At 63.9% G+C, this 19,373-nt stretch overlaps 2 protein-coding genes across 11 annotated transcripts in view; one reads left to right on the forward strand and one right to left on the reverse strand.

The window, feature by feature from the left end:
• Adamtsl5 (ADAMTS like 5) lies at nt 1-6,898 on the reverse strand. Of its 7 annotated transcripts, XM_040290741.2 has the most exons (13): nt 6,332-6,898; nt 5,459-5,561; nt 5,045-5,117; nt 4,844-4,935; nt 4,552-4,612; nt 4,353-4,461; nt 2,985-3,112; nt 2,645-2,756; nt 2,298-2,384; nt 2,052-2,215; nt 1,778-1,958; nt 1,634-1,705; nt 1-1,044 (listed from the first exon to the last, which is right to left on the reverse strand). In XM_040290741.2, the coding sequence occupies exons 2-13, from the start codon at nt 5,512-5,514 to the stop codon at nt 743-745; spliced, it is 1,437 nt and encodes a 478-aa protein (XP_040146675.1). In that variant the 5' UTR covers nt 5,515-5,561; nt 6,332-6,898; the 3' UTR covers nt 1-742. The 7 variants fall into 7 exon arrangements, with proteins under 7 accessions (XP_040146675.1, XP_077888990.1, XP_013216839.1 ...); XM_078032864.1 differs by lacking the exon at nt 5,459-5,561 and having other exon boundaries at nt 4,552-4,624; nt 5,045-5,241; XM_013361385.4 differs by lacking the exon at nt 6,332-6,898 and having other exon boundaries at nt 5,045-5,241; nt 5,459-5,559.
• Nucleotides 3,107-19,373, forward strand: part of Plk5 (polo like kinase 5 (inactive)) — a 25,229-nt gene continuing 8,962 nt past the window's right edge. The window contains exons 1-9 of one of the 4 annotated variants that reach the window (XM_078032777.1): nt 3,107-3,441; nt 3,992-4,132; nt 14,477-14,617; nt 16,686-16,787; nt 16,920-17,036; nt 17,730-17,859; nt 17,934-18,021; nt 18,122-18,217; nt 18,726-18,924. In XM_078032777.1, the coding sequence (XP_077888903.1) occupies nt 4,127-4,132; nt 14,477-14,617; nt 16,686-16,787; nt 16,920-17,036; nt 17,730-17,859; nt 17,934-18,021; nt 18,122-18,217; nt 18,726-18,924 (879 nt within the window). In that variant the 5' untranslated portion in view covers nt 3,107-3,441; nt 3,992-4,126. Of the gene's footprint in view, nt 3,442-3,991; nt 4,133-14,476; nt 14,618-15,300; nt 15,674-16,685; nt 16,788-16,919; nt 17,037-17,729; nt 17,860-17,933; nt 18,022-18,121; nt 18,218-18,725; nt 18,925-19,373 lie in introns of those variants that run through there. The other 3 variants (XM_078032759.1, XM_078032764.1, XM_078032771.1) reach the window with 3 other exon arrangements.

Raw genomic sequence — 19,373 nt, forward strand, 5'->3', positions numbered from 1 at the left:
TGTGCACCAAAGAGCCTTGTTTTATTTAAGTGTTTATAAAAATTAATAAATAAGAATAAGAAAGAGGTTGAGTGGGGCACAGTAAGGCACACCTGTAATCCCCACGACTCCAGAGGCTGAGGCAGAAAGATGGCAAGCTCAAGGCCAGCAGCCTGTGTCAAAATGAAACTTTTTTAAAAAGGTGGACACTAGCCTGTTGACTGGAGGAAACCCAGGCAAAAAGGGAAACCAGTGCCTGGTTAGGCATGTCTTCTAAGGGGCATGCAGGCTTGTGACTGTGTCTTTGAATATAGAAGCACGGGTATGTGAACGGCTGAGAGATGTGGGCACAGGTGTTAGGGAGTTAAACAGGGAGGAGCTTCCTGGTACTCAGGGAAATGGATACATTACAATGTCCTGCTATCCTCTGTGACATGTTTGTCTCTAAGCAAGTGTGAAGCAAGGAAGATGAAAACAAACACAAACCTTCTGAGTGTAAAATAGCGATGAGCTTCCTGGAAGACAAGGTGAGAGGGGGAAATGGGTCTTCTCAGTCTCACTTCGTCCTCCCTAGTGCCTGCCTGCTTATGACTGGATCTGACTTCACACAAAGGTTGTCTGTTTGTGACAGGGAATCACACCGCTGCAAGTGGTAGGTATTTCTGAGCTCCCTTGAAGCCAAGGTAAGAGGGGAAATAGGCGGGGTCTGAGCTTCCTCATGGGGTCCTTCTTGCTGTGGGTGGTGTAGGTCTCCTCCAAGGGCTCAGACAGGACAGCGCCGGGCAGCCAGACGGATGCGGCTGTCCTCAGCAGGGCTCCAGGGCCGGGCGTAGCCAGCATGGGGCAGCAGCAGCCTGTCCTGTGTGCCATCAGGGCTGACCAGACGCCGGAGAGCCATCAGGTACTCCTGCTGGGGGGCCAGTGGTGGGCAGGGGCAGTGGGCAGGTGCCCACACATACTCTCGAGTCCTCAGTGGCCAGCGGTTCTTGTAAATGAGCTGTATGTGCACCTCATAGCGGGTCTCCTGGGCCTGGCGGTGGCGGCCCACCACACGGGCCTGGAACACTGTGTGCAGGGTGGGTTGTGAGTCAGCTGGACGCCCACCCCGCCCACCCGTCCACATGCCATGGCTGGAAGAGGGGGCTGAGGGTCAGGTGGGGCCTCAGAGAGCCCTGGGGACTGGGGTTGGCTGCGGCCTGGGGTCCAGTCAGGTCAGAGATCCATGAAGAGTTAGTGATCACACCAAGGAGTCAAATTGGGTCAGAAGGGGCTGGGGCTGGGCTGCCCGCCTAGCATGTGTGAGCCACGGGGTCAAGTCCTCAGCACCACATAAAAATAAAATAAAGGTACGTGTCCACCGACAACTAAAAAATAATTTTAAAAAAATTAGGGGGCTGGGGATGTGGCTCTAGCGGTAGTGCGTTCGCCTGGCATGCGTGCGAACCGGGTTCGATCCTCAGCACCACATACCAACAAAGATGTTGTGTCCACCGAGAACTAAAAAATAAATATTAAAAAAAAATTCTAAAAAAAAAAAAAATTAGGGTCAGAAGAAGCCATCAAGGGTAAGCAGGTCAGGGTCAGAGGTCAGCAGGGAGGAATGGGTCAGGTCAGGTTAATGGGGGGCCGGTGAGCGTTGGGGTAGGGTTCTCACCAAAGTCGCTGCCGCAATAGTGGAGCAGCCGGTGGGCACGACCACGGGTGTCAGGGCAGGGTGGGCAGGGGTCTGTGGGGGGCGGGGCTGTGAGGGGCACAGGCCACACCCCTTGCCTGCCCCACCCTGCCCGCCCCACCTCACCTGGGGCCAGGGTGGGCATCAGAGGTGGGGGAGCAATGGGGGCCCGAGCCTCCACCTCCCGCGGCTGTGGCTGCCGCACTGGCCAGCCCAGGGCCTGCGTCTGCACCTGGAAGGGCCCGTAGCGCTCTCGAGGGAGCCAGAACTCAAACTGGACGCCGGGGTTGGGCTCCTGCAGGAGGATCTGGAGTGGGGCACGCAGGGCAGGGAGCTGCCCTTAGGCCCCGAAGCCCAGGCTCCTCCTGAGAGCCAGCCTCCCGCTCCGCCCTGCGCGCACCTGCAAGAGCAGGTCTTGGGAGGTGGGCCCTGCTGCTTGCAGTGTCTCCTGCGGCGCTGCGGCGCGGGCGTAGACCACGCGGGTGCCCGCAGCCTCGTAGGTCCCGGGCGGACTGACCTCCCAGTTCCCGTTGAGCACGTAGCGCCCATCGACCCCCATGAGCGCTGCAAGGAAAGAGTCGGCCAGGCTCCCGGGGTCTGGCCCCACCGTCTCAGGGACCCCGTCCCCTCCCGGGCCCTGCGGTACCCAGGTGGTTGCGACTCCGGTGCGCCACGCGGATGTGTCTGGCGCCCTCGGGGATCAGGGTCACGTTCCAGTACCCGGCGAAGGCACCTGGGCGGGAGGGTAGGGGTACGGGGTGGGTGCGGTGCGCGGCGACTCGAGGGTTAAGGGAGCGCGACGCGCAGTCGGGGGGGGGCGGGGGCGGGGTTAGAGCTCCAGCGCTCCAGGAGGGTGGGACAGTCTGCCTTCGGCCAATCAGGATGACGGGCCAGAGGGGCTGGGCCACAGACTGCCCAATAGGAGCGGGACCGCACGACGCCTTAAAGGGCCCGTGCCCGCCAGGACACCGGGAGGACGGGGAGGGCGGTCACCAGCGTCACGGAACACGCGCTGCACGAAGAGGCAAGAGTCGTTGGCGCCGCCACAGCGGCCGCAGCGGTCCTCGAGGGCTCCGGAGCCCAGCACCCCATCACAGCCGGCGCTCTGCGGGGTGCGGAGGGGAGCCGTCACCGGGAAGGGGCGGGGCGGAGGGGCGGGGCCGAGCGGGAGGGCGGGGTGGAGCCTGGGGTGGAGTCTGGTGAGGGACGGGCCTGAGGCAGCCCGGACAGGGCCCGAGGCGGGGCTTTGGGGCAAAAGGGCGGAGCCTGGGACGGGATATAGGAGGCGGGGGTGGGGCTGAGAGGAGGTGGGCGGGGCCAGGCGAATCCTTACCAGGCAGCGACCAGCCACGCAGAGGCCTTGCGCACCTGGGCTGCAGGGGGTGCCGTCCAGGACCCGGCCAAAGCTGTGATAGAAGGTGTGTCCCTCCGCCAGGCAGTTGAGATCGCACTGGTTGGGTGCTGGGGGCAGAAGTGAGTGGGACAGTGACCTCCATCGGACTTCCAGTCCCCCTGACCGAAGCTCCATCCGGCAATCATATGGGCAGATGAGGACCAGAGACTCAGCCAAAGCCACATAGGAAGCTGCAGCAGAGCCTGGACTGGACCAAAGGCCACCTGGGGCTCCCCCAGGGTGCACTGATTCATTCATGAGTGGCCTCAACATCAGGGGTCCATTTGTACTGTCCATCAGTACCTTCCTTCCTTCCACAAGCACTCACTGAGCACCTACTGCTTTCCAGACACCTGTGGGCTCTGAGATACAGCACCAGGCAGAACTCATTCAGCAGGTGACCAATTAAGTGTCTGTCCAGTACTAAGTCACGTGTAGCCTGGGTGTGTCCCTGCACTCCTGGCCTCAGTTTCCCCTCTGCCTAACAGCATGGTGAAATGGGCTGTTCCATCACACCCACAAACACACAACCCTGCCGGGAGCAGGGACGCACACCTGTCATCACAGGGGCTCAGGAGGCTGGGACAGGAGGATTGAGTTCAAAGCAGCCTCAGCAATTTAGTGAGGCGCTAAGCAACTCAGCGAGACCCTGTCTCTAAATGAAATATACATATAAAAGAGCTGGGGATGTGGCTTGGTGTTAAGTGCCCCTGGGTCCAATCCATGGTACCAACACACACACAGTCCTGATCCCTGCCCAGGCTCCCTCTCCCTCTCCCCCGTCTGAGCCTGGCCAGCAGACCCTGCCTGGAACAGATCTCGACCTGGCCGGGGTAGGGCAGTGTGTGTGTGGGAACATGGCAGGGTCCTCCAGCTCTTGGTGGGGGTGGGGAGCAGGGAGGAGAGAAAGAAAATCAGCCCATGAAGGTGCACCTTCTCCCTCCTAGGCCTTCCTGTGTCCTGCCCCTGTGGAGGCTGAAGCTGCCTGTCTCCCTGGAGGGAGTCTGGAGGCGTGCTGCCCCGGGCACAGTTATATAACCCACTATTTTCAGCTCGATGCAGCAACGTTTCCTGTGACTTCGATGAGTGTGAGTACGGCCAGCCTCTGCAAATCTGGCACTTGACCTTGTGCAGAACAGATCTGCTCTCCGGTGCTGCTTCCCACTTCACTTTGCCAACTCCTACATCGTCCTCAAAGCCCCAACACTAATGCCCCTTCTCTGTGCAACCCTTCAAGTTCCTCTCTGGCTGTCAGCAATGAGTCCTTCACTCTGGACCTCCCTAACCACAGGAGGCCAGGCTACTCACCGCCATGGAAAGGGATCCATTGATAGGTTTTCTGGGTGCCCAGGACAGGGTGGCCATTGTAGAGGGCACACTGTAGGTCTCGGAATGGCACAGCCCCTGGGGGACAGTCCTGGGAGCAAAGATGGGGGTCAGCCCCCAGGGAGCCCAGTAGCAGGGCTGTCTGGGAAGCAAGAGGGCTTCTGAGCAGCTCCGAACTCACCGGCAACTGGCAAACGCGGTACTCGTGGCCGCTCTCCCAGCACGGTTCCTCCCCGGGAAGCCTGCGGATGGGCCTGCGTGTGATCAGAGCCCAGGGACCCACCCCGGCCAGGCCTGCGCACCCTTCGCCCCCAGCAACCCCACCCGCATTCCAGCGGGATCAGCAGGATTAAAGGGCACAGCATGCGTGGGCAGGTCCTGGGCGCGGCCAGGGGCTGGGCGCAGGGCTGGGCCAGCGGGCAGGAGAGGCGGGCCAGGGACCCCAGCACTGCCAGCCAGTGGCTCCCGCTCACCGGATGCAGCGCCTGCTGCGCACTGAGACGCCCCGCCCACAGGAGCTGGAGCAGCGGCTCCAGGACCCCCAGGGCGTCCACTCCCCCGGACCCTACTTGGGGAGAGAGAAGCCGGTCAGCCTGGAGGAGAATTGGTGAACCCACGCCGCTGGCCATGTCCCCATTCCTGTCCGGCCCTGGACTCTACTGCCCGCCCCTTACCTGAGCGCTGCTCCCTAAAACACAGTTCAGGAGGGTCCACAGCACGAGCAGAAGGCTCTGGAAGGGTCGGGGTCTCAGGGGGCAGAGGGTGCCGATGCAGCGGGTGCCAGCTAGACCGACGCTGAACCCCATCTCTGCCTTGGCTGGCTGTGTGATCTCACACAGTAATCAGACCTCTCTGAGCCCCCTTTTTGTCTCTGAAAAAAATGAGATGATAATAGGGTTTTGAGGGATTGGTTGGATCAAGTAGGATCCAGAGGTGGGTGCTCAAAACTATCTGCTATTGTTATTGAATGTATATTATAATGCACACAGTAGGTGCCTAATTAATGTTTGGTGAGTAAAGGAGTCATTCCAAGGATAGTGCACTATGGCTCCTGGGCTGGGGCGCCCCCACCTCATCATTGCTTCTACCTTCCTGTGTGGCCAGGGGCCCGCCACTCCGCTGCCCCAGGCCTCAGCTTCCCCATCTGTGCCGTGGGGACCACCTGGATTCAGTCCATGATTCTGTGAGACCCTGCAGAGGGTGCGGGGTGGGGCTGGTCAGGAGCCCGGCCCAGGCTCAGGGCCCCCCGGCTCCCAGCTCCTAGACCCAGCAGCAGCATGGACCTCCTGCTGGCTGGAGCAGGGACAGGGAGAGGTGACCTGGCCCAGGGCCATCTCTCCCAAGGGGACGCAGCCTCTTGCTGCCCACTCCCCTGGAGATCATGGCCTGCACGGAGGAGGGAGGCCAGACAGGTGAGCCTCAGCTCCCAGATGGGGAAGGTCACCTCCGTGCCCTCAGTCCCCAGTCCCCTGGTGCTGACACTGGGCCTCGGGACCCTGAGGTGACTGCAGAGGTGAGGACCTGGGGCAGCTGCAGCCTGCTCCAGGCCAGGGCCTGCGCGCCCTCTGGGCCGAGCAGCAGTGACTCTTGTCCTCTCTGGCTCAGGCAGCGGGAGGCACAGGGGCTTGACCTCCTGACAACTCCCCACTGACCCGAGCCCCGGGTGGGGTCTAGGTGATGGAAATGGGGGCCACAGAGACAACCTTCCCCCTCTCCGACCCCCATTCCCAAGGTTCCTCTCGGGCTGTTTTGGCTGCTCACTACTGGCATAGTGATCTGGGGCAAGATCACTGTGGGCCTCAGTTTCCCTGAGAATGAGGGACCACAGAGCTCATGCGTACCCGTGGATTATCGCCCTCACAACCCGGTCCCCCGAGTCCCACGGGGCCAGGGAAGGGGAGGAGTAGACCTCATTGCTGGCGTTGGGCCCGGATAGTGGGAGGATAGGAAGAGGGACTTACCGGCTGCATAGAGCCCAAGCGGCGTGTCCAGGTTTCCCGGGCGGCCCCAGGGCGAGCGGAAGCGGCGGGGCCCGAGGTGCGGGTGGGGGGAGCTCCGGCGGCCCCTCCCACCGGGGCCTCCCGGGGCGCGCCCAGGCCGGGGTCGGGAGGGGTGGCGGCTCCGTGCGCCCCCGCGCGGCCAGCGCGCGCCTGGACGTGGATCTGCGGCAGGGGACTGACTGCCGGAGCGAGCCCCGGTCCCGCAGAGCCGCGGCCTGGTGTCCTGGCGCCAGGGTGGGGTGACCTTGGAAAGCCCAGACTGACCGCTCCCACCCCCCACCCGGGACTGCTATTCTGGGCTTCGCGATCAGGGCCCGAGAATGTGCCCCACCGAGGTCGCCTAGCCCTGGGTCCGGAGGCCGGGCGCTGCCCCCTCCTGCCGACGCCGCGATTGCGCCCCGCGGGGTCTTCTCCCCTTCCCGGCCCCCGCGGCCGCCTGCGCCGTGCTGGGGACCCTCCACGCCGGGCTCCCGCGGTCCCGGGGCGCCCCAGCCAGGGCCCCTCTCGCGGGGAAGCGCGGTGGCCCGGCGGGGGGGGGGGGGGGCGGAGAGACCCTCCCAGCGCGCATTCCCGGGCGCTGCTGTCACCGCGCGCCCCACCCGCCTCCCGCCCGCCCAGCCCGTCCCCGGCTGCCAGTCGCCGCTTCCGAGCCAGACCCGGGTCCCAGAGGTCCCTCGGCCCCGGCGCTGGCCGCACCGTCTCCAACCTCAGTTTCCCCATCACGGCAATGGGGCCGACCGGGGCCTGCGCCCAGAACGGGCAGCCGGACCTCAGCTTTGGGCGCCGACGGGCGGTGACTGGGACGCCGGGGGTCTGTGTGCCGCCCCCGCCCCGCGGGGACAGCGCGGACCGCCCGGCCCTGCAGCCAGCCCCACAGCTCCCCGCCACACCCGCGGCGCCCCCTGGCGGGCGGCCCGAGGGGCTGACCTGACCCCTGGGCTCGACCGGACTCGCCTGAGGGTCCTCTCCTCCAGGCCCCCATCCTGCAGCCTCCCCGGCCCTCACCACAGAGGAGGGGCTGGCGAGGCTGGGGCCACGGAGCGACGCTGGTCCTGCGGTCTTCCCTCCATCCTCGAGCACCTCAGAACAGTTATACTGCCCTGTATTAAGCACCACCTGTGTGCAGCCGGCTCCAACACCTGGCCCATCACAGGCCCACGGGGGCAGCAGGCGCTGGGAAGGCAGGACCCGACTTCTGATCCCACCCTTGGAGGAAGGAGCCCAGGCTCCAGCAGGCGGGGGAGGGGTCAGGAGGCTCCTGCTAGGGGCCCTAGCCACAGAGAGGTCAGAGGAAAGGACGCAGAGGCCCTGGGCCAAGGGAATGAGGACAGGGTCTGCCCAGTGGCCTGGGGCTACCGGAGGCTGCCCTGATTTGGGCGGCCTGGGCCTGGGCAGGTGGTGCCAGCCCTGCTTGGGAGTTGCCGGCAGGTCCACCTGAGGCCAGGTAGAGTGGGGAGCTCAGCCTGAGGGACAGGGAGCCCCAGGGTGAGCCTTGTGGTGGGGCTCTGCAGTGGGGTCCCCGGTCCCGGTGCTCAGGGGCCTGAGTGACAGAGGCTGGGCTGGGGGAGGAGAATGGCCACAGCTCAGGTCCCCGAGGCCGCAGCCCGGGGCTTCTGAGGGGCAGGTGCCAGGCCAATGAGAGGAGGGCAGAGCATGGACCGGACCAGCACCAGAGCAGGCCAGCGGTGACCTTGAGGGGCATGGGACATTGGGCCTAATGCAGAGGTCCAGAGAGGAGGGGAGAGAAAGCAGCACAGGGAGAGTGGGAGCCCCAGGCCTGGGGTGGGGACTCGGGAGTGAGGCCTGGGCAGTTAGTGGGCAGCTGGATGCCCCAGAGGCTCCCTGATCATGGAGGCCAGTCCACTGCAGCTGCCTGAGGAGGCCTGGGCTGTGGGGTCAGCCGGGCTGCCCCTCTGGCCCAGGGTCTTCTGCCCCTGGCTCCTCTCTGTCCCGGGTGGGCTTCGCACCAGGTACAGGTGCAGAGGCAGCTTCTGGGCTCAGCAGTGTCCCAGCAGGGGGCTGGGGCGGGGTGGGGGGGTGGGGGGTGGGGGGGTGTATCCCAGCAGGCTCCTCCCAGCCAGCCTCGCCCCGCCCCTGCCTGGACCCCAGCTCAGGACGCCTGGTGAGCCCAGCTGGGACCCCCTCCTTGAGGCAGGGTCAGGACAGGACGGGGATCAGGCTGCGGGCTCAAGTCCCAACCAGGTGGCTCAGCTGGGCTCTGCTGCCTCTGTGGTCTCGCGGCCTTGGGGCTGAAGAACCTCAGGCCTCTTGGAATGTGTCAGGAGTGTGGATTTTATGGTGGACGTTCTGACCCTGGGCGTGGCCCGGTGGTCAGTGCCCGTCTCCCTGGTGGGGCCCTGGGCTCCATCCCAACACTGCTAAACGGATCAACAATGGCAGAGGGACACAGGCAACTTTGGGAGGTGACAGGCGCGTGCAGGACCTGGGTGGTGCCGGTGGCCACTGGGGTCCTGCTCCAGGGCACTGTCCCTCAGTGTACCAGAGCAACGTGCTGTTAAAAGCAACTTCCCTTCTCCCAGAGAAAGGCCCTGGAGATCTTGGGGTCTCTCCGTGGCCTCCCCGTGCCCCTACAACACCCCATGGTCTCCCATGACCGGGGGCCTGACCACCGGGTCCCGGGACACGTTGACCTGAGCAGACAGGGGGCCCAACTCTGTACAGAACCAGGTCCCCCTGGGCGCAGAGGTGCGTGCCTGTCGTCCCCTGACTTAGGAGGCTGAGGCAGTTCCAGCAAGTTCGAGGTCGGCCTGGGCCGGGGCCAGAAAGCCAGGGGTGTGCTCAGCGGCAGGGCTCAATCTCAGGACAAAACAACAACAGAAAAGTAGCCCTAGACCCCGGTCTCTTCCTCCTCAGTGCCCCTGGCAGGGGTGTGCCCAGGTGGGGAACCAGGCCCACCGAGGCCAGGGAGGGCCGGCTCTGGCCCTGCCCCCTGCTCCTGGGCACCGTGCCCCTCAGAGTGTGCTCCCTGTCCACACCCGAGTCCCAGCCGAGTGTCCGGAATTCGTCACGGTTGGCTGCAGACTGGGACTGGGACCCCTGTGGGCGATGAGAGCCGGCTCTGGACTAGACCCTCGAGGCAGGGCTCCCGTGGCTGGCGGCCACCCTGAGAGGTGCTCCCAGGGAGATGCGGGAGAAGGGCAGGAGGTGGCATGGGCCGGCATTGAGGCTCGAGTCTAGCCTGACCCTCACCTGAAGCCGTCCCCTGTTGGCTCTGCCCACTGTGGCCACTTTAGTCTCTGCGACTTGTAACTGAAAGGTCCCGGTCTCATGGGACCGGCATCCCCCGGCTCCTCTGCTCCTGGGACAGTTCCTGCTTCTCAGGCCTCAGATGAGGCGCCGACTCGGGCAGCCCCCTGGGCCGAGGGCCTGCTGGCCTTGCACTGTGTCTGAAGGCGGGCGCCTGGCTCCACGTCCAGGCCACCTGCCTGGCAGGGCAGGTCGGCGCACAGGTGGGGCCCCCTGCAGCGGGGGCTCCGCCTCCCCACCTGAACCCTGAGCGCCTCTCAGGGTGCCTCTCCCATGTGTCTCTGAGCCTGACCCAGAATCGAAGTCCCTTCGTTGAGTGGGATTGAGGGTGTTGGGCAGGAGCCCTGGGGACGAGGTGTGGCTGGCTCTGGTGGGCGGCTCCTCCCAGCCGGCAGCAGTTCTGCTCCATTCCCACCCAGAGGTCGGCCCCGTGCGCACAGCAGTGCCACCTCGCAGCCCAAGGTGCACCCCAGGTGAAGGCACACACCTGGCCCACAGCCACCCAGAGCGCTCGACCAGGGCAGGAGTAGGGGACCCAGAGCAGCGTGGACGGACCTGAGGACCTGGTGCTCAGTGAGTCCAGAGCCTGGCGGGGGCCTGGGGTGCGGGGGCAGGGGACTGCGAGTGGGTGGGGCTGCTCTGGGTGGTGGAAGGCTCTGAGGGTGCGATGGCTGCACAGCACGTGGGGGTCTGTGTGTGGCTACTGAGTGGGGTTATGTGCTCAGGGTCCTGAGTTCCTCTGGGGATGGGGCCCCGACAGGACCCAGGGATGACAGAGCTGGAGTGGGAGAGGGTCTCCCCTGGTGGTGCCCAGCCCTGGGCCGGGCCCCCAGGAGGCCGGAAAGCCGAGGGGCCCTACAGTTTGGGGTGCTGGGACAGTGGGAAGGCTTTACAAAGCTCCTGAAAACCAGCGAGTCCTTGAAGGCACGAGGAGAGCTGTCCCTGGTGGACCCAGGGCACACCAGGAGGAGGTGCCGGGCCCCCTGGGTCGTGGGACCTTGAGCACCACTTGTCTGGATTTTTTGGAACCACCTCCCAGTTCTCCCTTTTAAGTAGAAGGTTTATTTGGGAATGATTTTAGATTCCCAGGGAGTTTGCCAAGATACTCCGGGGTCCCCGTGCACCCTCAGTGGGCAGGCCATGAGGCCTCCACCCCAAAGGCTCTCACGTCCTGATCCCCGGAACCTGAGGCCACGGGGGTCACCCAGGGTCACCACAGGGTCCTCCTGAGAGGAGGCAGGAGGGTCAGGGTCAGAGGGCTGGAGGATGCTCTGCTGCTGGCCTTGGAGCTGGAGGAGGGGACAGGCCTCTCCCGGCCACACCTGGGATAAAAATCGGGGGCTGTTTCTGTAGTCAGCAGACCTGATGTGGCCCAGGTCATCTGGGTTGTGACCCTTTGTCGTGACAACCACGGGAAATGAGCCTGATCTGTCCCTACCAAGGCGCCGGCGCTGGGGCTTCTGCAGGGCTGACCGGCCGCAGCTGTGACCACCACCAGCGTCATCTAAACCGGCACTTTATGTGGGTTTCACCAGTCATTTTTTTTTTTTCTCCAATGAATGTCCTTTCTCTGTCCCAGGGTCCCTTATGACATTGGGCTCTTTCTCTGGTAATTAGTAGAAAGACTCACCCGGATGGAAAACGGATTATTCCTGTGGGAATTTGGCCAGTTCCGATGCCCACGCAGCACCCTGAATCCAGCCAGAGTCCATCAATGTCCCTGAACGGAGGGGGATGCTGCGTCGGGTGGGAGCAAGGCTGCAGGGAGGGTGTCCCTCTGCAGGAGCCGGGCCTGCTGGGACATGGCAGGGCCAAGGTCAGACTGAGGACCTGCTGCTGGAGCTCCCAACCTGGTGGACAGAAACCAAAGCAGCAGAGAAATAGGGCACATTTCAGGTTACAATGGAGCCCAGACGTCTATCAGGGCAAGAGAATGATGTGGTGGCCACTTGGGCAAAGGTGGCCCCTGACTGCTGGGTCCTAAAACACGGCAAGGCAGACATGTGGGGGTGGAGGAGCACGTGCAAAGGCCCTGCAGGTGAATGAGGTTGGTGTGGGTGGGAGGGCCAACAGGGAGGTGGGTGGGAGGACATGAGGGCCACTCTGTCCCCTCAAGCAGGCACTGCAGCAGAGCCCTCCTGCATGAGCTGTTCAGCAATGGAGCCGCGTCCAGGACAGTTCACATCACTGGGGAAGCCCAGCCCAGTGCAGGCAGCAGCCGGTGGACCTGTCTGCCTCTGTCCCCGGCGGTCAGTTCTCCAGGGTCCCTGGTGTGTCTGGGCCTCGGGGACCCACCGTGGTGACCAGGTCCTCCTCTGCTCTCCGGCTGATTCTCTGCACCCTGGCTTCAGGCTCTGCCATGGGAGACTGAGATGGGGAGCAGCTGGCTTCAGGCTGGCTCCAGTCAAAATGAAGATGCTTGGGCACCACCGTTGCCGAGGCCACCCCTGGACAGTGTGGGGGGTGAGGGGGGAGGAAGGGAGGCTCCCAGAGGACTGGAAGATCTAGAGCCAGGGTGGGGAAGAGCAGAGGGGGGGTCCTGGGGGTCCAGAAGCTGCAGCGAGTCCAGGCGCCCGCTCCAGGCCACGCGGGCCTCGTCCCTGCAACACGGGGTGGGCTGGGTTCCGGAGCTGGTGCAGGTGGGGCCCCTCCTGCCTCCTCTGCCGCTGGGGCTGCTGGTCCCCGGGGACCTTCCTGGCCGGGATGAGGGCTCACGAGTCCAGGCATGTGGGACTCCAGGACACAGAAGGGGACCGGATCTGGGCTGAGTCACGTCCCTGGGCGCGACGTCCCCAGATGCTCCCACCTTGGCAGCTTCCAGCAGGAGGGGGCTGGGAGGCTGGGCCCTGGTGGCCCGACCCCGTGCCAGCCCCGTGATGGGGCCAGCGGCCTCCGGGAGTCCGGCTCCCTGCCTGCTCAGGGCCCCTCCACCTGCCGCAGGTATTTTGAGAAAAGCTTCCTGGAGCTTCTCCTGAGAAATCTGCTGAGTCTGAAGAGTCATCTCAGGGCAGCAGAGCGGAGACTGGGGGGGACCTGGGCGTGCCTCCTGGATGGGTGCACAGGGTGGGCGCCAGGCAGGGCTCCGTACCCATCCCCTTGGTGGTGGGACCCCGGGGTGGGGATGCAGGCTCGGGCAGCCCGAGGCCACTTGGCCCCTTACGGCGGCCCACAGGCTGGGCCTGCTGGCTCCTCTGTACAGTGAGGGTGCAGGAAGCCCCCCAGCTGGGCGCCGAGGGACACAAAATATCTCTTTTTCATTTTTTTTATTGTGGCAAAAAATACATAACACAAAATGCACCGTCCTCACCTTCTTTAGTGCAAGCTTCAGAGGCATGAAGCCCGATCCCAGGGCTGAGCAGCCGTCCCCACCACCACCTCTAGAACTTTCCATCTTCCCACCCTAAAGCTCCTGTCCCCTCCCAGCCCTGCTCCCACTGTGCTGCTTCCTGTCTCTGTGGATCTGAGTCCAGGGGCCTCCTGTGGGTGGACCCTGCAGTCTGAGTCCTGCCGTGGCTGGCACAGGTCACTGAGCAGTGTGTCTTCAGGGCCATCCACAGGACAGTGTGTTGGGGCCTGGCTCCTGTGGGCGGATGAGTGCTTGGTTATAGGGACAGGCCACCTGGGCTGTCATTTCCCTGATGGACGCTGGGCTGCCCGCACCCTGGTGGGTGGGGCTCCACTCTTCATTGTGCGGCTCAGCTCACTCCACTCTCCAGGTGGGTTTCAAGAAAGGAGCCTGAAGGAGCCGGTCTCCCTCTGGTCCTGACCCTGCGGCCCATCCCCTCCAGCCGGGCAGGGGCATGCCCCCCACTTCCAGGGCCACCCCAGGACCTGTCCTGACACCACCCTGCTCCCGTTGCTCTGCGGTGGAGTAGGAAGGTTCGCGTCGGGAGGAACTTGCTCCCATGAGGCGCACTCTCCCGTGGCGCTGAGCGCATCCAGGGCACGAAGCCGCACAGCCCTCTAGGACCCACTGCCCGTCCCCCTGGGCCCCAGTGTCTCCGAGAGGCCCTGGGCAGGGCCAAGGCTGTGCTGGGGATTCCTCCCAGGGGCCCCCAGAGCCCCCACCAGGCAAGGGTGGGCAGGGAGTCCACCAGGACTAGGGCAGTGTCAAGGAGGTGGGGAGGGGTCCCTGCCCAGAGGGGCCAGGCTGGGACCAGGATAGGTCCCCAGTTCTGAGGCGGAGCCTCAGCCAGAGAACCCCCGAGGCAGCCAGAGGGGAGGGGGACTGGCCTGGGCCGAGCATCAGCTGACGGGCAGGCTGCAGGGCTCTGGGCCAGGAACTCTCATTTCTTCCCCCAGGAAACTTCTGGATTCCCACCAACTGGGCCTGGAGCAAGGGCTCTGCCTGGCACTGCTCCCTGGGCTGCTGGGGCAGGAGGCCTCAGGGGCAGTGCCGTGGGGCAGGGGCTGTGGATCCACTGCTGCCTGGACTCCGGGCAAGGTCTAGCCCCTTGCAGTGGGTGATCTGGGCTTGCACAAACCTCTCTGAGCTGGGGTTTCTGGTCTGAGTCCCTTGGGGCTGAGAACAGCACCTAGCTTAGGGACCAGCCTTTCCCAGACAGGGCCTGGCTGCCTGTGATCCCCCAAAGCCTTCCCATCCCTCTGTGGCACTTGGTTAGATCTCAGACCATCTCCTGGCAGTTCCTTCTACAGTCTCAGCTGCACCAGGGCCCATCTGGGTCTGTCTTGGGCAGCAAGGTCCGCACATAGTAGGTGCTCAGCACCTACTGGGTTATCTCAGTGGAGGGGTGCGGAGGGAAGGAAGCGCCTCAGGGTTCCAGTGACGTGATGGCTCAGACCCACGTGCCCCTGAGCTACTCTGCTTCTCCCTGGCAGGGAACCTGGGCTCCTCAGTGGGCCTTGAGTCCTCCGCCCTGGCACCGAGACTGGGACCCTGCCAAGGTAGCTGCACCTTGCTCCATCAAACATATCGGGTCCTTGGGTCCCCCACTCCCCGGACCTCATTGGACACACCAGGTGAGTGGGCGGCCATCTCTTATCCCCCTGGAGTGGCCAGGCTGCTTCTGAAATCTGGTCTCTGGAAAATTCCAAGGCCTGGTTCCAGCCACAGGGAGCCCTGCTAACCCCTCCCCACTGCATTACATAACATTTGGGGATTAACACCAAGGAGTCCCAGGCAGCTGCCCGGTCCATGGCCACTGCTCCCTCGTGGCCCGCCAAGTGGCCTGAGCACCCTGGGGCTCTGGGTGTTCACCCGGAAAGCCACAGCGGGTCCTGGCAGAGGCTGTGAGGGGAAGTGGTGGTGCCCAGGAAAGGCCAGCGGCCACCGACTCACCTTCCCCTCGCCATCCCAGAGACACCCGGCTAGGCTGCCCAGGACACAGGGTCCGCTCAGGTCCTCCTCAGTGCTGAATCTCCCCCAGTCCTGCCTCCTTTGTCCCCCTACTGGGTCTCACTCCCCCTGCCCACCAGCCTTGGAGACACTGGGCTTCTCTCCCACTCTTAATCCTGTTGTGACTCCCTAGTGCCCCAAGCCATCAAGCCAGTGTCATGTGGGCCCCAGGACCACAATCAGACTCATGGCTAAGCACTCCACCGCAGCCCGCACGTGGCAGCCGCCTTCCCTGGGAGGCCTGGAGCCTCAGCTTCCTGCGGGTGGGGTGGGGTGGGGCTGGGAATGGACACTGTGACAGTTCCCAGGACGCCAGGAGGTGCAGGGCTGGAAGAACAAAAGGGTCCAGGCAGCGCTTGGCTCCCACTCGCGCACAGGGCGCGGGCGCTGCCCTGGTGGCAGAATCTTCCCCAGCCCCTGCGGCCCTGGCCCCGGCATCTGCCGCCCGCAGGTGGCGCGGCTGGGAGCGCCTGGCCCCGCCCCGGCCCCCATCCGAGGATATAAGGAGCCCCGACTGCGCGCGGGCCGAGCGCGGCGCGGGCTGGTGCCAGCTGGCTGCGCAGCGCCGGAGCATGGAGCCCGGGCCGAGGCGGCGGCGCCAGAGCCACCAGCCAGTGGCAGCCTTCTTGCGCGACCCCAGCTCCGGGCGCGTCTACCGGCGCGGGAAGCTGATCGGCAAGGTGGGGGCCGGGCACCCGGAGTCCGCCGCGAGGGGCCGGGCTCGGAGTCCTGGCGGGGGCGAGGCAGGGTGGGGAGAGAGCGCGCGATCGCCAGGACAAGGTGTGTGGCTCGGCTTGTGTCTCCTGAGCCCAGCTTTTGTCTCTGCATGTGGCTCGCATCCGTGCGAGTTTGGGGTCCTGAGCGGAGCTTGAGTGGGCTGGGCATCTGGGGCTTGGTGCACCTCTGGGGCTTGGAGTGCCGATCCTGTGGCGGGAACCCCGTACTCAGCGCGCGTCTGGGGTGTGCGTCTGGTGCCTTTTGTAGGTCTGTGACTGTGCTGCACTTCTCGGTGCTCCTGGGTCTGCGCGGTTCTTCTCCCGCTGTGCGTTTGTGCGCCCAGGTCGTTTGGGTCCATACATTGGTTTGTGTGAGTCGGGGTGTTGAGTTGTGTGCTCCTGTGTTGTGTCCAGTGTGGTGCATTAGGTGTTGTGTAGGGATGCTGTGTGTCCAGCTACTGTGTTGTGTTCTATGGGTTGTAGGTGTCTAGGTCTGGATGTGTCTGTGGATCTGGGTGTTTTGTGCCCCTGTGTGTTGTGTGTCCAGGTACTTTTGTGGTCTGTGGGCTGTGTTGAGGGCTGGCATGTATTGGTCCTGTGTTGTGCTGTGTCTGTGTCTGGGTGCTGGGTCTCTGGTCACTGTTTCTAGGTGTGTGCAGGTGCTGGGTGCTGGGTGTGGGGACCAGGTGCTGCACTGTGGTCTGTGGGTCACATGCACCCAGCACTGCGTGCGTGTGCCTGCACCTGTGTGCCTGTCCACGTGTCATGGGTCCAGCTTTGAGGGTGTGAGCCGTGTGCAATTTGTCTCCAGCATGTGTGTGTGTGTGTGTGTGTGTGTGTGTGTGAAGAGCACTGGCCACACCTGACCCCAGCAGCCCGGTGCCTCCATGGGCACTGCATTTTCAGAGGTGTGGCCAGCGTGTCCACACGCCCTGTGCACCTGTCCAGTCCAGAGGCTAACCCCTCTCTTACTCAGGGTGCCTTCAGCCGCTGCTACAAGCTGACAGACATGTCCACCAGCACTGTGTTTGCCCTTAAGGTGGTGCCGCGGGCTGGGAGGCTTCCCTCCAGAGGAAAGGTGAGCACCTCATGGGCCCTCCAGGGTCCCGCCAGCAGCGCGGGCTGCCCTTCCTCCCCAGGGGCAGGGTGATGCTGGTGGCCTGAATCCCCCGGCACCCCTCATACCCGGGCATGTGGGGACGTCCCACAGGTGGAGCGTGAGATCGCCCTGCACAGCCGCCTGCGGCACCACAACATAGTGGCCTTCCACGGACACTTCACTGACCGTGACCATGTGTACATGGTGCTGGAGTACTGCAGCCGACAGGTGCTGGGGGAGGGGGAGCCAGAGGGGGAGCCAGCTTCCCGCCCCTCGTCCATTTGTTCCCACCAGTGCCAATGGCATTCGCTGTCCTCGGTCCAATCAGCATGCTTCCTGTGCCCATGTATGGCCACCTGTGTCCATCCTTCATTCACCTGTGCCCACCAAGAACCCCCTGTGCCCACCTGTGCCCACCTGTGTTCAGTGCATGCTGTGGTCATCAGGCTCATCTTGTGCTCATGTGTGGCCACGGTGCCCACCTGAACCTAATTGTTTCTACTTGGCCCACTTAAACCCACTCATGCCCACCTGTGCTCACCTGCATGCACCTGTGCTCACCTGAACTCTTCCTGCACCTAGCTCTGCCCCCCTTGGCCCAGCTGAACTTACTTCAAACTTCACCGACACACAGAAGCTCTCTCTGCCCACTTGAGCACACCTGCACTCACCTGGTTCACCTCCGTCACGGAGCCCTTCTCAAGCTCCTCTGGGCCATCTGGGCCCCTGTGAACTTGCCTGTTCCCACCTCTCGCCGAGCCCTCCCAAGTGCCCCTTGTGCTCACCTGGGCCCGTCCAGCCGTCCTCTATACCTGCTTGGGCCAAGTTGGACTTCCCTTTGCCTTCTTGGGCCCCTTGAACTCAATGGCCACCTAACCTGTACCCACCGGGTGCTGTGTGCTGCTGGCTGGCCACCTGCAGTCCTTGGCCCATGTGCTGAAGGCGCGGCAGACCCTGACGGAGCCCGAGGTGCGCTACTACCTGCGGGGCGTGATCGGTGGCCTGCGCTACCTCCATCAGCGGCGCATCGTGCACAGAGACCTGAAGCTCAGTGAGTCCAGGGCTGCAGGGGCGGGAGTGGCAGGGTGTCCTCCCCTCACGCCCCTGCAACCTCCCCACCGGCAGGTAATTTACTCCTCAACAAGAAGATGGAGGTGAAAATTGGAGACCTGGGACTGGCCACCAGGTTGGGGCCAGGGGGCCGCTGCCACAGGTGAGAGTGGGAGACCCTGAGAAGACCCTGTGGGTAGGTGAGGGAGGCCCCAAACCTGGCAAGGGGCCCCAGCCTCCCACCCCCCATCATTCCTTCCCAGGGTGCTCTGCGGGACTCCAAACCTCCTGGCCCCAGAGGTGGTGTCCAGAAAGGGGCACTCCTGCCCATCAGACATCTGGGCCCTGGGCTGCATCATGTGAGTGGGGCAGGGGGTAGGACTGCCTCAGCAGGACCAGGCAATGGGCAGGTGGGAGCATGCACATGGGCAAGGACAGGTAAAGGCAGGTACTGGAGAAGGTTAAGTGGAGAGAGGAGAGTTATGGAGGTACAGGCACAAGGGGACAGCACCTGTCGTCATGTGAGTGTGCAGGAGTAAGTGGGGCACACGTGCACAGGTACATCTGAGGGAGGAATGAGCGTGCACAGATGTTGAACAGGTGGGTGCAGGTGGCTGGCACAGAAGATCAGGGTGCAGATGCCTGTGCACACGCTGGGGTTGGACAGGTGCTGGCAGGTAGAGCACAAAGTCCCTGAGCAGCGTGCACAGGAGAGGCCGGGGCACGTGGATCAGCTCAGGTCTGGGAGAGTGCACGCTGAGTGTCAGAGGAGGGGCGTGAGGTGGGTAGGGATGGCTGGGTGTGCACAGGTAGCTGTGAGCAAACTGAGGACACGGGTGCCTTTGTTCCTGCCCCCACCTGGCCCAGGTACACAGTGCTGACTGGCACCCCACCTTTTGCGGCGGCATCCCTGTCAGAGATGTACCAGAACATCCGTGATGGCCACTATCCAGAGCCTGCCCACCTGTCGCCCAATGCCCGCCGCCTCATTGCCCGCCTCCTGGCACCTGATCCAGCTGAGAGGCCCAACTTGGACCACCTGCTGCAGGATGACTTCTTCACACAGGTGAGGCAGAGATGGGGCAGAGGTAAGGCACAGGTGGGCCACAGGTGAAGTACAGGTGGGGCACAGGTGAGGCAGGTGGGGCACAGGTAGGGCACAGGTGAGGCCAGGTGGGTCACAGGTACGGCACAGGTGAGGCACAGGTGGGGCACAGGTGAGGCCAGTGGGGCACAGGTAGGGCACAGGTGAGGCACAGGAGGGCCGTAGGTAGGGCACAGATGAGGCAGAGTAGGCACAGGTAAAGCAGAGGTGGGCCACAGGTAGGGCACAGGTGAGGCACAGGTGGGGCTCAGGTGAAGCACATATGGTCCACAGGGCACAGGTGAGGCACAGGTGAAGTACAGGTGGGCCACAGGTAGGGCACAGGTGAGGCACAGGTGGGGCACAGGTGAAGCACAGGTAGGGCACAGATGAGGCACAGGTGAAGCACATGTGGTCCACAGGTGGGACAC

Source organism: Ictidomys tridecemlineatus, chromosome 2, assembly GCF_052094955.1.
Source record: "Ictidomys tridecemlineatus isolate mIctTri1 chromosome 2, mIctTri1.hap1, whole genome shotgun sequence".
Classification (NCBI taxonomy): domain Eukaryota; kingdom Metazoa; phylum Chordata; class Mammalia; order Rodentia; family Sciuridae; genus Ictidomys; species Ictidomys tridecemlineatus.